A 20,199-nucleotide genomic window follows, 5' to 3' on the forward strand; every position below is an offset into this window, starting at 1 on the left:
CCATTTTGAGTAGGAAATAATAATAAACATATTTTTGCTGATAGTATTCATTTTGATATACATTGTAACAAATTACATTGACTTTGCACCGTTTAGTAAACAAAATATACGTAGATATGAATATTAAAAAAATTAAAATAAATGAAATGTTTACGTCAGAGTACTTTTGTGTACAAACAAACAATACAAATAAGGAGCAGAAAATCTATGATAAATGGATTTTAGATGATCTTCACTTTTCGACCGTTTACACCCGCCGTATGACAAATAATAAGTTAAGATCTATTGTTTTTTTTTAATTCTGCAAGTCCTATTTTGAATTTAAAACCTCAAAATAAGATCAGCATTTAAAAATGCGTAATAAACTAATTTAAATATGCATGCACGGTTGCAGTATGTTAAAAAAACATAGAAGTGTCCTTGCTGTCCATGTCACATTGTCATTCCAACTTCGGGCACCTCTACTTCAGAAAATCATCTTATATTTTATCAACAGCCTCTGTATAATGAGAAAGTTCTTCGTATGTGTTTGGTTTATCTAGAACGCCTAATTCTGTATAACTGGATCCGTCACTAGTATGAAACAAAACATATAGATATGAAGAGAATTTTAGGAATATTGATAAGGCTACCGATTGCAAATATAAATTTTCTGTAAAATCACATGTAAATGATGTTTTTGTGGGGATTTAAATTCGTGGATAAAGAACTCTTAGGTCTGTATAATGGGATCCGTCCCTAGTATGAAACAAAACAATATGATTGATTCATTGGATATTGTTATTTTACGCTGAGTCGGCAATATTTCAGCAATATTTCGTCGGTATGAATTAAAATAGTGTATGAACGGAAAACATGAATTTTAAGACATTTGATAAAGATGTGTGTTGCAATTATAATAGAATAATATCACGTTTGAAAGGATATAAAAAATACGTACCCTTCACCAAAGGTTAATTTTCCTATCAAAAGAATAATAAAGTCAATTGAGTGATAAAACCTCAATCGTTGTTCGTTATCTTTTAGTTAAACTAGAATAATACATACATATGATTCGTTTCTGGGAAAATACTTGAAAGTTTTTTTAACTACATAGAATTAACTTTTTTTTAAAAAATATAAGCATGAAAAGAATTATCTGCCCGAGAATTAATATACAAGTGACATTTAGATTTAATGGCTCTTGGAACATTCTATCAGACCTGTACGTCCAGTAGCATCCATGTTCTTCATCTTTGTCCTTGAAGAGTTTTGCTTTAAAGAGAAATAAAGTCCATTCAGCCGTTATAGATAAAATGTCTGAAAATGATAAATGAATACGCAAAACCAAATACATCTGTAATATTCTAATTATTGTTTTATATTACATTACCTTTTCAGTTCCATCTAAAAAAAATAACACAAAATAAAGTTTTTAGTTCTAAAAATAATTAATGTAATAGATCCAAAATATAAATTTCCCTTTTTGGTTTCTTTAAATGTATTTAGACAATAATGCTTTATGTTATCATTGTTTTCATACAATTTGTTAAGCTTTAATCTGAATTTGTGAATAACCTACTTAATTACATATGAAAGCAGTACATGCATATACTTTTGGGAACAATTTATCACATGAACTAAATTCATTCTTAAGATAATTTTTGTAAGTATCACTGAGGGTATTGAATTTGGTTTACTGATAACTTTGACCAATGATTCATAGTGTTTATTGCCAAAAAGCGTTGATTTCAAGAATTTATTTACATGAACTTACCATTTCTCCTCTTCCATATGATAAAGTTAAGAATACTTCCACTCAGAACAAGGAGTAAAGAGATGACAATGCTTATAATGATACTAGTGATAGTGGATTCACAACTGTTGGACACAGTTCTTCTAAAAATAGATCCTGTAATTTGAAGTGTACATTAAAAATTTGATACGATACATATTGAATAAAAGTTTGGTTTTTTTTTAATTCTAAAAATAATATTTGCAGAACCAAAAGGAAGCTAAATACATTGTAAAAAAATCATTTTCTTTTTTCTAAAATACCAATTACTTCTGTGATGTAAATTAATATGCAACACCTTCACCACAAAGAGGTCCTTGTAGCCCCTCTTTACAGCCCTCGTCACAAACACCGGTGATGACGTCACATGTTTTGTTTCCGCCACAATACGCCTTACAGTTTTCCTGGCAGTTTATACCAAAGTATCCTGCAGAACATTCTGGAATCATAACAATTTTTTTTAGAGGAGGCTATCACAATTCCAAGGTGATAATTTACAATAAGATGAAAAAAAGAGAACATATACCTGTCACACATGTCGCACCATGAAATCCAACCGAACACCCTTCCCCACAAGTTCCATTCAAGTGGTGACAATATTCTCCATTGAGACAGTGACCACAGATCTGACGGCAGTCAACACCGTACGTACCTCCCTCACATTCTTGAAAAAATCAACAGGCCTTACATTATCTTCTTATAGCAGGGAAATTGATAGAAAAAAATGTTAAATTAATGCACAAGGTGATATTTATGGACAGCAGGGTAATCTTCAAAAATATGTTTGGTTGTTCTTTCCCGACCTACTGGCTGGAAATAGCCGACTCAATTTTTTTTTCTTTTTCACATTTCAGGACATAATATTTTTTGTTATTTTTTCCCTCTTATCTCGTAAACAAATATGTTGACATTTCCTGGGGAAAAAAAACATTTCCCGCTTACCTTCCGACCCATTAATTTTACCTCGAGCACGAAAAGGGCAAGCAAGTTTTATGTTATTATTTCCAACCATTTACATACTCGAATTTGCTATTTTCTTTTATGTTGGATTAGAGTATTTAACCCTTTTTGGGTTTTTTTCTTCCTTTTTTAGACACGTAAAGAGAATAAAATTTTAAGAAATTTACATTTTTGACTATGTAAACAACTGAACTGCTCAAATAACAAAATGGCATTTTAGTAAGTATTGGACAATGCTGAGTATTTAACATATACTTTTCAGGTAATACTCTTGTTATCAGAGGAAACATATGAAAAGTGTTCTTGACAATGAATTATCCCTTAACACACGTAAAGACCTGAGATCATAAATTGAGAACATACTTAGGTCAAAGTTTGATTTTCAATATCTCAATTTTCATTTAACATTTTATCTTAAAAAATGTAATTGTGCATAATACATCATTACAATGATGAAAATTTTATTTTATCATCAAAACTTTTTTTTAGAAAAATATCGATTTTAAATATTGACTTTAGTCTGATCTCAGTTTATGGCCTTGGGGCCAGGCATATATATATGATTCGAAGTATGATCCATGCACTGTCCCCTTACTTACTCTGTGTACATCTTAATGTCTGCCAGCCTGGTTTACATTTCTCCTTACACTCCCCTGTAAACCGGTCACATCTATTTGTAACAAAGCAATTCTCGCTGCATCTCTGGCCGCAATTCTTTCCATAAAATCCCGCAGTACATTCTAGGCAGAATCAAGAGGTAAAATTATAATGTCTATTAAATCTGTTAACACTTTATAAGATTTAAAATCTAAAATAGATCATGAAGTACAGTCCCTGAAACGTTTTACTTTCTCACCTGAACGGTGAACGAACGCTGAACGAAGGGTGAACGAACGCATAGGGAATGGTGAGTGAACGATGTGTGAACGCTGAACGCAACTTGGTGAACGATGTGTGAACGGAGAACGGTGAGTGAACGCAGAACGCGAAAGGTGCGCAAACGCGGGTGCAAAAAGAATGGTGAACGAACGGTGAACGCAAGATGAATTTATTTATTCAGAATGCCTCCGATCTTTTCCTTGAATTGAAACTATCCTGTTGTATTCTAATGTTAAGTGCTAAAATATGAATTAATAATATTAAATTAGGTATAAAAATAAACAATTAAAACAATTTTTTCTGCACATACTTATGAAGTTATAAATCAATATTTTAACAAGACCATTTTTTTGCCGTAAAACATGTGCAATTATTATCGAACACGTGTACACTGTAAGATAAAAGAAAAAAAATTAATTTACTAATAAAATCAATATGCGCTTATTTTCAAAACTAATAAAGTAATATGGACTTCAGAAGAGCAAACTACTACTTATAGAATGAATTAATTACGTTGCATAGTCCCTGAAACGTTTTACTTTCCCACCTGAACGGTGAACGAACGCTAAACGAACGGTGAACGAAAATGAACGAACGCAGAGCGAACGATGAGTGAACGATGTGCAAATGCTGAACTCAACATGATGAACGATGTGTGAAGGGTTAGTGAACGCAGAGAGCGAACGGAGCGCAAACGCGAGCGCAAAGTGAACGGAAAATGAACGCTGAACGCAAGATGGACGATTTATTCGGAATGCCTCCGATCTTTTCCTTGCATTGAAATATTCTATTCTATCAGGTATTAAAATAACAATAAATTGATAAATATATATTAATTAATAAAAATTAATAATTAGGATAAATATATAAATTTTACATTGAGTTATATGAATAATTTAAGTATCTTACAGCATTTTCATAACACAATGTATATTGCCGTAAAACATGTGTAATTGTTACCAAATATGTGTAGTACATGTATAACAAATAGAATTAACCTACTGATAAAATAAATATGCTCTTTTAACTGATAAAATAATGTGGATTTTAGAAGAGAAAGCTAAAACTTACAGAATGAATTACTGTATAGAGGGAAATTTTCGCCCCTTTCGCCCTTCTATCATTTGGGCGAATTTAAAACTGGGCAAATTAAAAAAAATACAGTATAATTTCTTAAACAAAACTATGACTGGGCGAATTTAAAACGGGGCAAAATTGATTGAAAATGTGAAAGGGCAAAAATAAGACGGGGCGAAAATAACCCTGTATACAGTAATTACCACGGATATAACAACGGCAAAATGCGATTCCATGTTAAAAATGAAAAAAAAAAATTACAAAGGTCTGCTAATTGTTGTATAAATACACTGGTATTTTAAATTTTTAATGCAAAAATATTATATTATTATGTTTCATTAGGTCACCTGAGTAAACTCAGGTGACCTACTGCTATCTGTTGTTGTCCGTCGTCGTGCGTCGTGCGCCGTGCGTTATCATTAACATTTTCAGATTCTCCTCTGCAACCGCTCAACCAATTTCAACCAATTTTGGCACAAAGCATCTAAGGGTGAAGAGGAACAAAAACTTGGAATTTCATGGTCCCTGCCCCCCTGGGTGGGGCCAAAACCACTAAAATTAGTGCAATCCTTTAAAAATCTTCTTCTTTACTGCTTGTCGCCAAGCAGTCAAACTGTTGGCAAGATTGTAATCAGCCGTGAGTCTTTTACCAAAATTGTGAAATTTATGGCCACATGGTCAGGGGTGCTAGTGCTAGGGCGGGGCTAAATAGACTACATAGTGAAAATGCATTATTTCTTTGAAAATCTTCTTCTCTAATCCTGAGCATTAAATGAGCTAACCAAGTACATAGTTATATTGAATAAGGTTGCCTCTTCCAAAATTGTGAATTTCATGTTTCCAGGGTCAGGTTTCTGGTGTTAGGGCGGGGCTCTATTCACAGATTATATAGTGAAAAAATGAAAATGCATATATTCTTTAAAAATCGTCTCCTCTGCTCTTTGACATTTAACCAACGAACTATTTACATAGTTATGATAAAGAAGGAAGCTTCTTTCCTCTTCCAAAATTATGAATTTCATGGCCCCAGGGTCAGGGGTTCTGGTGTCAGGGCGGGGCTCTATATGTTATATAGTGAAACTGCATTAATTCTTTGAAAATATTCTTCTCTGCTCCTGGGTATTAAACAAACAAACTAAATGCATAGTTATGATGACCGTGAATGGCTCTTCCAAAATTGTGAATTTCATAGCCCATGGGTGAGGGGTTCTGGTGTTAGGACAGGGCTCTGTATATTGTTTATATAGTGACAATACATTAATTGTTTTAAAATCTTCTTCTCTGCTCCTGGGTATGAAATAAACTAACCAAATACATTGTTATATTAAATAAGGCTGCCTATTCCAATTTTGTATATTTCATGGCCCCAGGGTCAGGGGTTCTGGTGTTAGGACAGGGCTCTGTAGATTATACAGTGAAAATGCGTTAATTCTTTAAAAATATTCTCTTGTGCTCCTGGGTATAAAACCAGTGAACTATATTCATAGTATATTCATAGTTATGATGAGGAAGGATGCTAATCTTCCCAGTTTGTGAATTTCATTACCCCTGGATCAGGGGTTCTGATGTTAGGATGGGGCTCTATAATGATTATATTGTGAAAACGCATGAATTCTTTGGAAATTTTTTTCTTTGCTCCTTGGTATAATGACAGTGATCTAAGTATATATTTATGAGGGAGAAGGGTGCCTCTTCCAAAATGTTTAATTTCAGGGCCCCTGCTTTAGGGGTACCGCGGACGAGGGGTACACCCCGTACATAGTCTGCAAAATAAAGTAATACTTTTAAATCTGCACTTTGATATTAATCACCAATTTCTGATGAATTGAAATTTTGATAAAATTTCCAAAAATTTTAAAATATGTGGCCCCAGGGTCAGTGGTTCCTGTAGGGCAGGGTGCACAACTGGTTATAAAGTGGAATGCATTTTCTCTCTGTTTTTTATAATGATCTTTTTAGCAAACTTCTACATGTATCTGAAGACATTTCCCGGCCGTGATTATACTCGACATTTCAAGATGAGGAAAATAGGCATTCATATTAATTTAATTTTTTTTAATAGATTACATTTTCAGAGTTAAATAAGTAATATGCTGTCATAGTTTTTACTGAACATATGTGTGTATGAGAGAGAGAGAGAGAGAGAGAGAGAGAGAGAGAGAGAGATTTTAGCCCCTCCTTTCTCAGATATTTGTTGTATCAAATAACAAGAGGCCCACGGGCTCACCTGAGGATCATGTAACAACTTTTGACAATTGAATTTTTTTCGTGTTTTAAACCAGAGGCCATGAAATTCATAATTTTGAAAGAGGCAGTATTGCTTATCATAATTATACACTTAGCATCCTTACTCTACTAGTTACTTAATACCCAGAAGTAGATTAGAGTAACAAAGAAAAAAAGCACTTCCACTTTATAACCAGTTATGCACCTCACCCCAAAGGAACCACTAACCCTGGGGCCATTTATTTCAAAATTTTGGAAATTTTATCATAAATTTTATTTCATCATAAATGGTTGATTAATACCAAAAAGAAGAATTAATTTATTTTCAGACTGAGTAACCCCCCTACCCCTGACCCAGGGGGCATAAAATTCACCGTATTGCTAGATGCACCTTTTTTCATCATAAACAGATAAATATATATAAATTTAGATAATTGACATAATTTAATACCCTGGAGGAAAGGAAAAGATTTTCAAAGAATTAATGTATTATCACTATATAATCAAAAGAGCCCCCCCCCCCCCATAAAGTAAATGGCAGGGGACACAAACAGCCACAAAGAACGAGGGCGCTTTTGATTGGCATTCGGCAGGAATCTGGGCGTAATTGAATACTGATAGCTCAGTAAGATGGGATACCTGTTCAGTGCACACGAAGCGAAAAGTTTTTGGTTCGAGTCTTGCATGGGGCATTATTTTTTTTTATGCAAACAACCATTTATTTTGTCAGTTTGTTTTATGTACTGATGTATTAAAATTTTGAATTAGATAAATTTTGGTTCAGTTTGGTTCTCGAGCGAAATCAATCCCAATCTTCTATTCTATAATGTACATGTACATGTATCATGCATCTATGCATTAAATATTTAGGCGTTTATTTTTTGTAAAAAATTACTATGCTATAGTATTTTAGTAACCCCTTGGAAAAATGGACATAAATGTTACAATCTCACAAAGTCTTTCAAACTAAATGAAAAAAAAACCCTATGGAAGTGTTTGTAAAATCTGACCAGCTATGTTCAGCCAACCAAATCATGGACATTTAAACTATAAATGTTTCGTACAAATGATTCCTGCAGATCACACGCCAAATGCGCCCATCTTCTTTGGTTGAGGTGCCATTCTTGCTCATCACAACTATGTAATTTGTTTATTTAATACCCAGAAGCAGAGAAGATTTTAAAATAATAAATGCATTTTCACAATATAACCAATAGAGCCCAGCCTTAACACCTGAGAACCCCTGACCCTGGAGCCACAAAATTCAAAATTTTGAAATAGGCACTCTTGGTCATCATAACAATGTACTTAGTTTATTTGATGCCCAGGAGCAGAGAAGAAGATTTTCAAAGAATTAATGCATTTTCATTATATAATCAATAGAGCCCCGCCCTAACACCAGAACCCCTGATCCTGGGGCCATAACATTGAATATTTTGAAAGAAGCACTCTTGCTCATCGTACCAATGTATTTAGTTAGTTTTTTTAATACCCAGGAACAGAGAAGATTTTCAAAGAATTAAAGCATTTTCACTATGTAATCAATAGAGCCCCCCACCCCCCCCCCAACCCCCCGCTTCCCCAACACCAGAACTGAACCCCCTGACCCTGGGGCCTTAAAATTAACAATTTCGAAAGATGATTTTGCTCAACATAACAATGTACTTACTAGTTAGTTTATTTAATACACAGGAACAGAGAAGAAGATTTTCAAAGAATTAATGCATTTTTTTACTATATAATAAATAGAGCCCCAATCTTACACCAGACCCCTGCCCCTGGGGCCAGGAAATTCACAATTTTGAAAGAGATACTCTTGCTCATCATAACAATGTACGAAGTAAGTTTATTCAATACTCAGAAGCAGAAAAGAAAATTTTCAAAGAATTAATGCATTTTCACTATATAATCAATAGAGCCCCGCCCTTACACCAGAACCCCTGACCCTGGGGCCATAAAATTCACAAGTCTGAAAGAGGCACTCTTGCTCATCATAACTATGTACTTAGTTTGTTTATTTGATACCCAGAAGCAGAGAAGAAGATTTTCAAAGAATTTATGCATTTTCACTATATAATCAATAGAGCCCCGCCCTTACACAAGAACCCCTGACCCTGGGACCATAAAATTCACAAATCTGAAAGAGGCACTCTTGCTCATCATATCTATGTACTTAGTTTGTTTATTTGATACCCAGGAGCAGAGAAGAAGATTTTCATAGAATTTATGCATTTTCACTATATAATCAATAAAGCCCGCCCTCACACAAGAACCCCTGACCCTGGGACCATAAAATTCACAAATCTGAAAGAGGCACTCTTGCTCATCATAACTATGTACTTAGTTTGTTTATTTGATACCCAGGAGCAGAGAAGAAGATTTTCAAAGAATTCATGTATTTTCACTATATAATCAATAGAGCCCCACCCTAGCACTAGAACCCCTGACCCTGGGGCCATGAATTTCACAATTTTGGTAGAGGACTCAATGCTGATTACAATCATACCAACAGTTTGACTGTTTGATGTCCAGGAGTAAAGAAGAAGATTTTTAAAGATTGCACTAATTTTAGTGGTTTTGGCCCCACCCCCAAGGCCCCAGGGGGGCAGGGACCATGAAATTCACAATTTTTGTTCCCCTTCACCCACAGATGCTATATGCCAAAATTGGTTGAAATTGGTTCAGAGGTTTCAGAGAAGAAGCTTAAAATGTTCAAATGTTTACACACGACGCACGACACACGACGCACGACGACGGACGAAAACGGATAGCAATAGGTCACCTGAGTTTACTCACCTGAGTTTACTCAGGTGACCTTACAATTCTGATTATTTTTTCTAAATATTCCAGGCGGTGAAAGTAATTATTATTTTTGAAAATTAACAAATCCATATTGCAGTCATCATTGGCTTTTATTTTCCTTTTTCACGTTCACGCGGTTCACAAGAAGACCATGTGCTTGTCCTGTCAATGAAAATCATTCGATACAGTACAGGTGTGAAAATCTCGTTACATGGAAGGCAATGAGATACTTCGTATTTCCAAAAAGTTTTAACATTTTTTTCCTATCATTTCCTGATCGGATATCCACAATAATGAAGAAAAAAATTAATAGCAAATATGGGGAATTATACTCGGAAGGATTAAGTATGAAATTGAATTTGAAAGATACTCCCTGCCAATTTAAAATACCACGGTCGGCACCTGTTGAACTACAATTGTTTCATGACTCTAATGATGTTTGTACTAAGACAGAAATTATTATGTTACAATACACATTAAATGGTAATTCAAATATACGAAAAATAATAACTAAGTATTCGATTTAGGGGAAAAGATGCCGAGGGGGTACTCTTACATGTAATCATACTGGATGGCAAACATATATTTAGTTACAGTGATGGAATGAAACTTTATATACGTTAAGTAGAACCACAAATTATAATAATGTACTGAATTTTTAACAATTTATCCAAAAAAAAAAAAAACAAAAACAAAAAAGAAAAACCACACACAATCAATTTCAAGTCACTCGAAAGATATTTAATTACCTGAATATCGCCGTACTGTTTATAATTCTCAGAACTAGTTCTAAAACGTTGGTGCATCATTGATAAATACTTGTTAGAAATGATTTTTTTCGCATATGTGCTCCAATTTGTAAATTAAATAGACATGGTTTATTATTCATCGATTAAGGATTTGTCGTCTTGTACATAACAACAAAATGTTTACGCACTTGAAGTATTTGTACTAAATTGCTTCAATATTTAATTTCAAAATTTAAGGAACATTCCACATATACGTAGGTACTTAAAGTGCTTATAATAACATGAATTTTCCTGATTAATTTAACGAATAACGAAACAGCTAAGTTATATAAACAAAAATATAAATACCGTAGATAATTCTTGCCATGAAATAATTATCCTTCACCCAATATATCTAAGTTATCAAAGTAAAAAGTTAAATCCTTACCATCTAAAAGATAAGTCCTTTCACTTCGGAATTCCGAAAGACAGTGAAGACTGTACGATAAGTGAACGGTGAACACAAGGTGAACGCAAAGTAAACGGAACGAAGAGCGAACGGTGAACGTTTTGTGAACGCTGAACGCGAGCGCACGGTGAACGGTGTACGCAAAGCTGTGAACAGAGATCGAACGGAGAACGCACGCTGAACGAACGGTGAGTGAACGGAAAAATGGGAAAGTAGAACGTTTCAGAGACTGTACCACAGTTGTAGTAACAATATATTATAAATTTCGTGCCATTGCGATTCCGTGTAAAATAACTTTTTTTCCTTCAGCAAGTTCAAACGGTTCACACGAAGTTCTTGTGCTTGTCTTGTCAATCAAAATCATTCGACACAGTGGAGGTGTGAAAATCTCGTTTCACCGAACATGCCGAATTCAAAGAGTCTTAGTATTTCAAAGTAGTTTTAACATTTTTTCCTATAATTTCTACATCTGGTTTTCGCATTTCTGCAGAAAAAAATAAAATAAATAAGGGGAATATATGCTTGGAAGGATTAAGTTTGAAATTGAATTTGAAACATATTCCCAGCCAATATAAAATACCACTGTCGGCACATGTTTATGGTTTGTGCAAATTTAATTGCTCATTATAATTTTTTAATAAATGAAACGAAGGCGAAGCCTAATTAAAAATATTCTAAATATACGAATAAGACACGAATTATGAACTTTTTCTGTCAGTGACCTTGAACTTGCATAAATGACTTTGGTTCAAAGTCATGACACAACCTCAGGTCATCAGCAATGTTTGTGTGAAGAAGTAGATTAAAGGTTTTCCAAAACAAAGAAAGATATGGACCGGGCACAAATTATAAAAAAAAAATTCCAGTGACCTTGGATTTCCCCAAATGACTTTGACCCAAGTCATGACACATCCTTAGGTCAGGTGCATCCTTTGTGTGAAATGACCGTGTTTATCCATAAGAAAGATATGGACCAGACACAAGATATGAATTTTTTCTTCCATTGACCTTTAACTTCCCAAAATGACCTTGGGTTGAAATCATGACACACCCTTAGGTTATGAGCAATCTTTGTGTGAAATAAGAACCTACCAAGTTTATCCATAAGAGAGATATGGACCGGAAACAAATTATGAAATTTTTCTTCCAGTGACCTTGAACTTCCCCAAATGACCTATAGTCAAGGTCATGACACACCTTTCTTTCAGGAGGAATCTTTGTGTGAAATTAAAACCTACCAGATACAAAATATGAAATTTTTCTTACAGTGACCTTGAACTTCCCTAAATGACCTTGGTTTAAAGTCAGGACACACCCTTAGGTTATAAGCAATGCTTGTATTAAATAAGAACCTACCAAATTTATCCATAAGAAAGATGTGGACCGGACACGAATTATGATTTTTTCCTTCCAGTGACCTTGAACTTCCCCATATGACCTTGGGTCAAGGTCATGACACACTCTTAGGTTATAAGCAATCTTTTTTTGAAATAAGAACCTACCAAGTTTATCCATAAGAAAGATATGGACCGGACACAATTTATGAAATTTTTCTTCCAGTGATTTTGAACTTCCTCAAATGACCTTAGGTCAAGATCATGACACACCATTAGGTCATGGGCAATCCTTGTGTAAAGTAGTAGATTCTAATGTTTCTCCGTAAGAAAGATATGGACCTGGCACGTTTGCACAGACAGACGAAGAAGGTGATTCCTACTCCACCCCCCAAACTTCGTTTGCGGGGGGGGGGGGGTATTAAAAAATGTAGTCTTAAATTCAAATAAGGCAATTCACAGGCTTTAAAATTTTCCTACTCTTTACTCAAATTTCCTAAGATTCAAAAACTCAGGATTTTCATGTCAAAGTAGACGACTTAAAATAGACTGGTCTAAAGGCTTTAACTCTTAACATTACAGTTAACATAAAGAACAAAGTGCGGTATTACATGTAGCAGTAATTTGCCGCAAAATTTTCAATATTTAAAACTTTTCTTTTTCGTCTTTTGATGTTAAGCATTGGAGCAAGTAAGATGCGAACTAAATATTCCACAGGTACAAGAATGACGGAATTTTTTATTATGACATCACCTATACGCGCTAAACATGGAATGTTAGCTAAATTTCGTTGAAAAATCGTTGAAAATTAGTATAACATTCCAGGGCATCAACAGTAATTGGAAACATGGGATAATTTGCATAACGGGCGTCGCCATTGCATTGCACACAGGTACTTATATTATGGACAGGCGCCCCCCCCCCCCCCCCCCCCATTCAACTCCGGGGCTTATTGGATTTGTTTCGCAACTTATATTTATAACACTTATTCATCATGGGTACAATAAGTAAAAATCGTAAAAACCCAAAGTAATCGCTCCACAGTCTCTCTTATATTGTATAGTCAGTGGGGTATTTTTTGTGGAACGGGGGTTCCCGTCCACAAGTACCTGTGGCATTACGCAGTCATGTTACCTGTTTTATTTGTACATCTATATACGCAGCAGGTTGATCGATTGATTGATTGAATGTATACTGTTTAACGTCCCTCTCCAGAATATTTCACTGATATGGAGACGTTACCATTGCCGGTGAAGGGCTGCAAATTTAGGCCTATGCTCTGCACTTACGGCCTTTGAGCAGGGAGGGATCTTTATCGTGCCACACCTGCTGTGACACGGGGCCTCGGTTTATACGGTCTCATCCGAAGGACTGCCCCATTTAGTCGCCTTTTACGACAAGCAAGGGGGTACTGAGGACCTATTCTTACCCGGATCCCCACGGGCTGGTTGATCGAGGGGTAGGTGCAACTCTTTTGAAGAATGTTTATAGAATAGAGAAGAGTGTCAATAAAAAGAATTAAATAAAGAGTTAATATGTGTACGTTAGTGGAATTTTACCATTTATCCGATATTGACCAGCGACATCCACCAGTTTACTGGGTCTCCCCAGGGCATGGACTAATCTCTTCACGGATCACCTAGTTTTCATCCTTGGTATTTTTAGAGTTGTTCCAAGATTTTCAGTAAAGTCCCCAAAAAGATTAAAAAATATGGGCAAACCCCTCGGGCTTCGTTATTACGAATGAAAGCAGATTTTCTTTGAAGGAGTCGTCTCCACGGAATGAACTACATGTAGGATAGCTTTATTGTTCTTGTATAATATTTGCTGTGTTTTTCTCATGAGAAATAAAACTGAGTGTGGTGTAAAATTAATCTTATCCACAAACGGTACATCTTTTCACTTGATTAATATAGGTAAAAATCCCACGCCTAAATCAAGGTAAGTATGTGCATAAAAGTGCGCTTTAAATATATATATTGTCCCGTAACTTGCATGTAACTAGCAATTATAAAGTCAAAGAATTGTGGTCCCCGCTTTCTGTTTCTTTGCGAGTAAAATGTCATTTTTATGGCATTTTGTATAAAATATAAAAGCCCTATCTCTTTTAAATCCAAATTTTTAAGGAAAATATACATTTTTTGAAAATTAGACCAAAAATCAAGGACAAGGTCACAAGATCAAAAATCACAGTGTATTTAATGGTCTTGTCACAAGCGATACACAGATTAAATATAAAAGCCCTATGTCTTCATTCAAAAGTCATGAGCAAGGTTAAAGATTTTATGACGAACAGACAAACTGCATGAAAGACAAACCGACTGTCAAACGGACAGTCGAATAAGATTTAATGTCCCCTCGTTTTCGCGAAAGCCGGGGACAATAATATCCATGCAGTTGAATACATGCACTGGAAACACAATAACTTTATCCTTAATGCTTAATTGAAGTGCAAGCAGAAAACCAACATCTACTTTCTAAAGTTAAGGTATTCGAAACAAATCAATTTTCTACAGTTAAAAATCAATACATGTGTATTTTTTAAGTTTATTGTGTGTGTGTAACTCAACGTTAAAATGCACGTATGACATATAAAATTTATTGCCATTTGAAGTGGAAATTGTAATTGGAACTACAGAAAGGTATTATGTTTGACATTTTGCCTCGATGACGTCTGATTTGGTGGATTTTCCTTTCCTGCACCCCAATACACAAAACGTCAACATTTGTATTTAATCATGTTAAATTCGTCTGAATGCAGACTAATGTGTTAAAGTATTATTAATTTACCGGAGAGTTAAGATATATTGATTCTCAGAATTGATGTTACTTAATATTCCATTATAATTGTAAGCCCTACATTGTATGCACGTGCCATTTTAGAATTCACGGGGTACAAGTAAACAGTTCCTACGTTGTAAGACCCTTGATTTTCCGGCAGATTCTAATTACGTTAATTTTGCATGAGGAGGGAATATTAATTTTTCTCAAATGCTTAATTCAACTTTTTACCTTATTCCTGAATGATATATTGGGTAAATTTATATGAAAAAGCACACGATTTGCATAGCTGCTAGAAAATAAAATAAATAATTCATACATATTACTAGTTTAAGTAACGTGGAAATCTCGAGGAAATCAAGATATTAGAGGTATTTGCCTGTTGGGGTGACGGGTAGGAGTACTTGCCCCAATTTCGACAAACAAGATATCTTGCATGCTCTTTGGTTGTAAATACCTGCCATATTTCTTTTATTAATTTAATAGTGAGATATAATCTAACAGGAGAAGCAAGCGAAAAAATTCTGACCCCTGGGCTCTCTCCTCCCCTGTCGGCAATTAAAATCGATGAATCGGGCCTACAAGATATTAAATCTCTGTTGGTCTTTTAAACACACAGAATGGATAGAATTCTATGGGAACATAGGTATAAACATGCATGCAGAGGTTCTATGTTAAAGTCGTTTCTTGCAGAAAAAAGAGCCATTATGATAATAATATTGTTCAATGGACATAGCAGTCTTTTTCCGGCAATTGGCGATGTAATGCACTGACTACATGTTTTCCATGTTTTCCATGTTTATATCTGTAAAGTTCCTTGTCTCTTTGTGGATTTTTTTAATAATGGGTCATGTATGAAATAAACCCTTTCTCTTTGTTATACTCCTGAGGATGAAACTTTAAAACTTTTTATAGTCCGTTAAAAAGCCCTTCATGGTTTAATCTTAAATGATGTTACAATATTAAACTTTACAATATATCATGCCGATTAAAGATTAAAAAATATTTTCAGAAATTACAAAATGATATTACATTACTAGTATTTCCACGATCAAAATATTAAGTTTTTATGAGTAATGGTAAATTAATCCCATTTTTAAGATAGGCTAAATAAATATTTTTTTTATTTCTCCCTATGAGGAATTTTGATTGCTTGTATCTTTCAAACGAGGATTGAAAATGCAGACAGTTGTTTAATTTCAAATCAGAATGTACTGTTTTCATTTTCTAATGACTAGAAGACAAATAAAATAACCGTTTAACATTCTTTCCTACATAATTTTTTCATTAGAACGTAAAATCATTGTTTCCAACAACAAGAGGCTAAAATGGCGTGAAACTCAGAATTATGACATAACGTCATAATCAGCTTTTCTTGTGACGTAAATGAGCTAACAGTAGGCCCAAAATAGGTCCATGGCACTTAAGGTCAAGATCTAGTAAATGAAAGGTGCCTACAGATTTATCAAATTTGAGAAATAAATTCCTTTATTGATGCTTTACAACTTTAGCTTGGTCAAATAAGGAGTTTCGGAGCATAATTTGTAGGTAAACAAGATTAAAAACTGTATTATAAACTATCATTTTCAATGAAAAACTAGTGCTAATTGTAACGGGGACCGTTACAGATGTTCCCCAAACGCTCCCCAACTCCCTTTTGGTGCCATTTTCCCTGACACAAGCTTTTATTAAATATGACAAACTCTATGCATTTGAAATTTTAAAAACGTTACCCAGAAGTGTACGAAGTTCATTCAAATTTTAGCATTGCACGCATGCGCATGTAAATGCAAGTGCGTAATGACCATATCATCTTGTCTACACAATCTATATATTTTAATATACTAAATAATAAAGTATTTAATCCAAAAATATTGAAAAATACGCTCATCCAAGTGTATTTTTGATTTTACTCATTTCACGTGCACGCACGTGCATGCATGAGCATGGTGACCATACTTTCTTGTAGAAGTCCATTACATCTATCAATGTTCTTAATCCCACCCAGTCTGGTTGAAAACCAAGAGAGTTATAGATGTTAAAGTTTCAGCCAATCAGATTGCGCAGGTACACGCACGTGTATGCATGTGCATGGTGACCATACCTTGTTGTAGAAAACTATTATATCTATCTATGTTCCAAATCTCATCCTATTTGGTTAAAAACCAAGGGAATTATAGCTATTTAAAGTTTAAGCCAATCAAATTGCAGCGCACGTGCATGCACGTGTTTTCATGATAATTGCTATATATCATTTTGTAGGATATTCTAATGCATGGCTATGTTAAAAATTTCAAAGGATTTCGTCAAAAAACAAGAGAGATATTGAGACTTTAGTTTCAGCCAATCAGAGCGAAGCGCACGTGCATGCGCGTGAGATCTTGCTATTTTGACCATGTCATATTGTCTATGCTACTAATTTATTCTTATATTATGAGTTTCAAAGCATTTCATCAAAGATGTAAAATGTTACGCCTATATCAATTAAATTGGCCACTTCACGTGTTGCACGTGCACGCTCTTGCAAGCGCGTGCGCGCAAAATGACCTTCGTTCAGCAAATCTACATAACATGCCTACTAACCCTAAAAAAGGTTTTACCTAGTCGGATGTGTAGTTTACAAGATCACTTCCGGACAAAAAAGAACCCAGGAAGAAGAAGATGAAGAATAATAATAAGAAGAAACAGAGTAAAAACAATATGTTCCCCAACTTCGTTTGGGGAACATAATTAAGAAAAACAGTCATGAATATGGGATTTTTTTCATATTCGAAAGAGGAAATCTATCCAGATTGCCTACAGTCTCTCAGAAAACGGTAATTAGTATGTTGGTGGCCTCTTCTTTAAATCTATATCAAAATTAATATAGGCATCCGGTTTACTTTTCATGTTATTTCAAATTGAATGTCATGAAAATACCCCTTTTTCTACATAATTCTGCTAAAGCTGTAAAGTACGGGAAAAAGATAGGTGAAATTGATTATAACGTCATAATGGATCTAGCACCAAAAAATTAGTCTAAAGTTATTTACTATATCTTGACCTTAAGGTCAAGATCTAGTAAATGAAAGGTGCCTACTGATTTATCAATTTGAGAAACAAATTCCTTTATTGATGCTTTGCAACTTTGGCTTGGTCAAAGAAGGTGTTTCGGGGCATAATTTGTAGGTAAACACGATGAAAAACTGTATTTTAAACTGTCATTTTCAACGAAAAATTAAGAAAACCAGTCATTAATATGGGAGTTATTTTCATATTCGACAATGGAAATGTATCCAAATTGTCTACAGTCTCTCAGAAAACAGTAATTAGTATGTTCGTGGCCTCATCTTTAACGATGCCCGATCTACTTGCTAACGCAGCGTCGACCCTGGCACGTCACAGTACTCTTGACTGCCGTCACAATTGAATACAATAACGTCACAATTAAAATGACGTCAAATTGCGCTAAAACGTTTCGCTGATCTTCCTCTATGAACTGTGTATGTTGAAAGCTAGCTTATTCTGGCATTTCTATTATTTACGTTTTTTTTTAAATATTTTTTGATTAATGAACAACGTTGGAACATAATTTTTTTTAGGTATCAATTTCTTGGTACAAATTCATTAATTTTATTTTGTTTTATTTCAATTAGTGAGTTAGAAAAAAAAAACTCTGCAAAAAAAGAAAACGATTTTAGTTTTTCTCATTGAACATGTTGACATGGTTATACATACCCTTTTTATTGAGGACTTAAATATGCATGGATTACCTTGAATTAAAAAAAATAAGTTTACGAATCCTTTAAATGCAACCTCCAAAATATTTTATTTTTCTATATATTATGATATTAGTAAAATTCGTCATTTTGTCGCCTTTTACCCCCCCCCCCCCTTTCCACCCTTTTTTCACGTAAAACAACGTCGTGTAATAAGAAAAGAAATAAAGCATCGAGAGAAAATTATTTCATAATATAAGAATGATTTCATTTTCAAAAAGACAAAAACCAGTACAGTATTACACTATTTTGTTGATGTTATGTAAACTCGTTGCGACTTATAAAATATCTAGCTGAATTAAAATAGGCCTTTTTTGTCATTTGTTAGGTCTCCTTTTCACTACAATAAAGGCTACCTCCAATTTTCTTTTCATTTTTAAAAAGAGGAATGAAAGTTGCACGATATATGTGAAAAACAAAACATTTCATCATTTATTATTTTTCTATTTGTCAATTCTTTAGTTTATTGGGTAGTTTTAGTATGTAATTGTGTTTAAAAGCACGAAAAATGGTCCATTTCTTGAAAGTGACCCCGTTTTACTACAATAAAAGCAAGGTAACAAAATTTCATTTTAATTTTTCTTAGCATAATACATACAAATATATTTCCAAAAATTAAATTTTTTTATCATTCCGTTTTCGTATTTTACAACTAGATTGGGCCTCGTTAAATCAATATCAAATTTAATATAGGTATCCGGTTTACTTTTCATATGATTTCAAATTGAATGTCAAAAAATACCCTATTTTCTACATAATTCTGCTAAAGCCGTAAAGTACGGGAAAAAGAAAGTTGAAATTGATTATGACGTCATAATGGATCTAGCACCAAAACATTAGTCTAAAGTTATTTACTAGATCTTGACCTTAACGTAGTTTTTGAAGATAGGCCCAAAATAGGCCCGCGGCACAAAGAATGTTAAAATAATGACGTCGCGTCTGAATTTTTTTCTAAAATCTCGACGTTCTGCTATGAAAGGTACAGTATTGAGCGTTATTTTTTTAATACATACATTTGAGTCATAAATTATATTATATACCCTTTAATTTAAAAAATCCTAGGCTTTTAAAAATGTTTTGAACCTAACAGATATGAAACGCGGCATTATTTGGCCAATACCGCACTTTGTTCTTTGTATTTATTTACAACTAATGAAAAACAACTAGAAAAAAATCATTTTAGTATAAAATCAATGACAAGCCTTACCAGCCTGACATTTTTCTCCCTCCACTCCTACGTCACATCCGTTCAGGCACGTTCCGTTGACATGGTTACAGGTCACCCCGTCAATACAGTTACCACATATAAAGGAACACTCCAGACCGTACCTCTGATTGTCACATACTGAAATGATCAATAAAACAACCAAAATTGAGAGCAGACTTTTCATTTCATACATGTAAAAATAAT

The 20,199-nt window shown here is 34.1% G+C and overlaps 1 protein-coding gene across 2 annotated transcripts in view; it reads right to left on the bottom strand.

The window, feature by feature from the left end:
- Positions 1-286: 286 nt before the first annotated feature.
- The window catches only part of LOC134272841 (multiple epidermal growth factor-like domains protein 10), a 28,018-nt gene continuing 8,105 nt past the window's right edge, over positions 287-20,199 (bottom strand). The window contains exons 6-14 of one of the 2 annotated variants that reach the window (XM_062755008.1): positions 19,996-20,133; positions 3,334-3,474; positions 2,301-2,438; positions 2,073-2,213; positions 1,757-1,891; positions 1,373-1,386; positions 1,203-1,254; positions 941-962; positions 287-573 (exon numbers count right to left, since the gene is read on the bottom strand). In XM_062755008.1, coding sequence (XP_062610992.1) covers positions 480-573; positions 941-962; positions 1,203-1,254; positions 1,373-1,386; positions 1,757-1,891; positions 2,073-2,213; positions 2,301-2,438; positions 3,334-3,474; positions 19,996-20,133 — 875 coding nt within the window. In that variant the 3' untranslated portion in view covers positions 287-479. The remainder of the gene's footprint in view (positions 574-940; positions 963-1,202; positions 1,255-1,372; positions 1,387-1,756; positions 1,892-2,072; positions 2,214-2,300; positions 2,439-3,333; positions 3,475-19,995; positions 20,134-20,199) is intronic. The other variant, XM_062755009.1, reaches the window with a different exon arrangement.

The sequence above is a fragment of the Saccostrea cucullata genome, unplaced genomic scaffold (genome assembly GCF_032062105.1).
Source record: "Saccostrea cucullata isolate Sc308-1 unplaced genomic scaffold, CSIRO_AGI_Scuc_v1 ctg8330, whole genome shotgun sequence".
Classification (NCBI taxonomy): domain Eukaryota; kingdom Metazoa; phylum Mollusca; class Bivalvia; order Ostreida; family Ostreidae; genus Saccostrea; species Saccostrea cuccullata.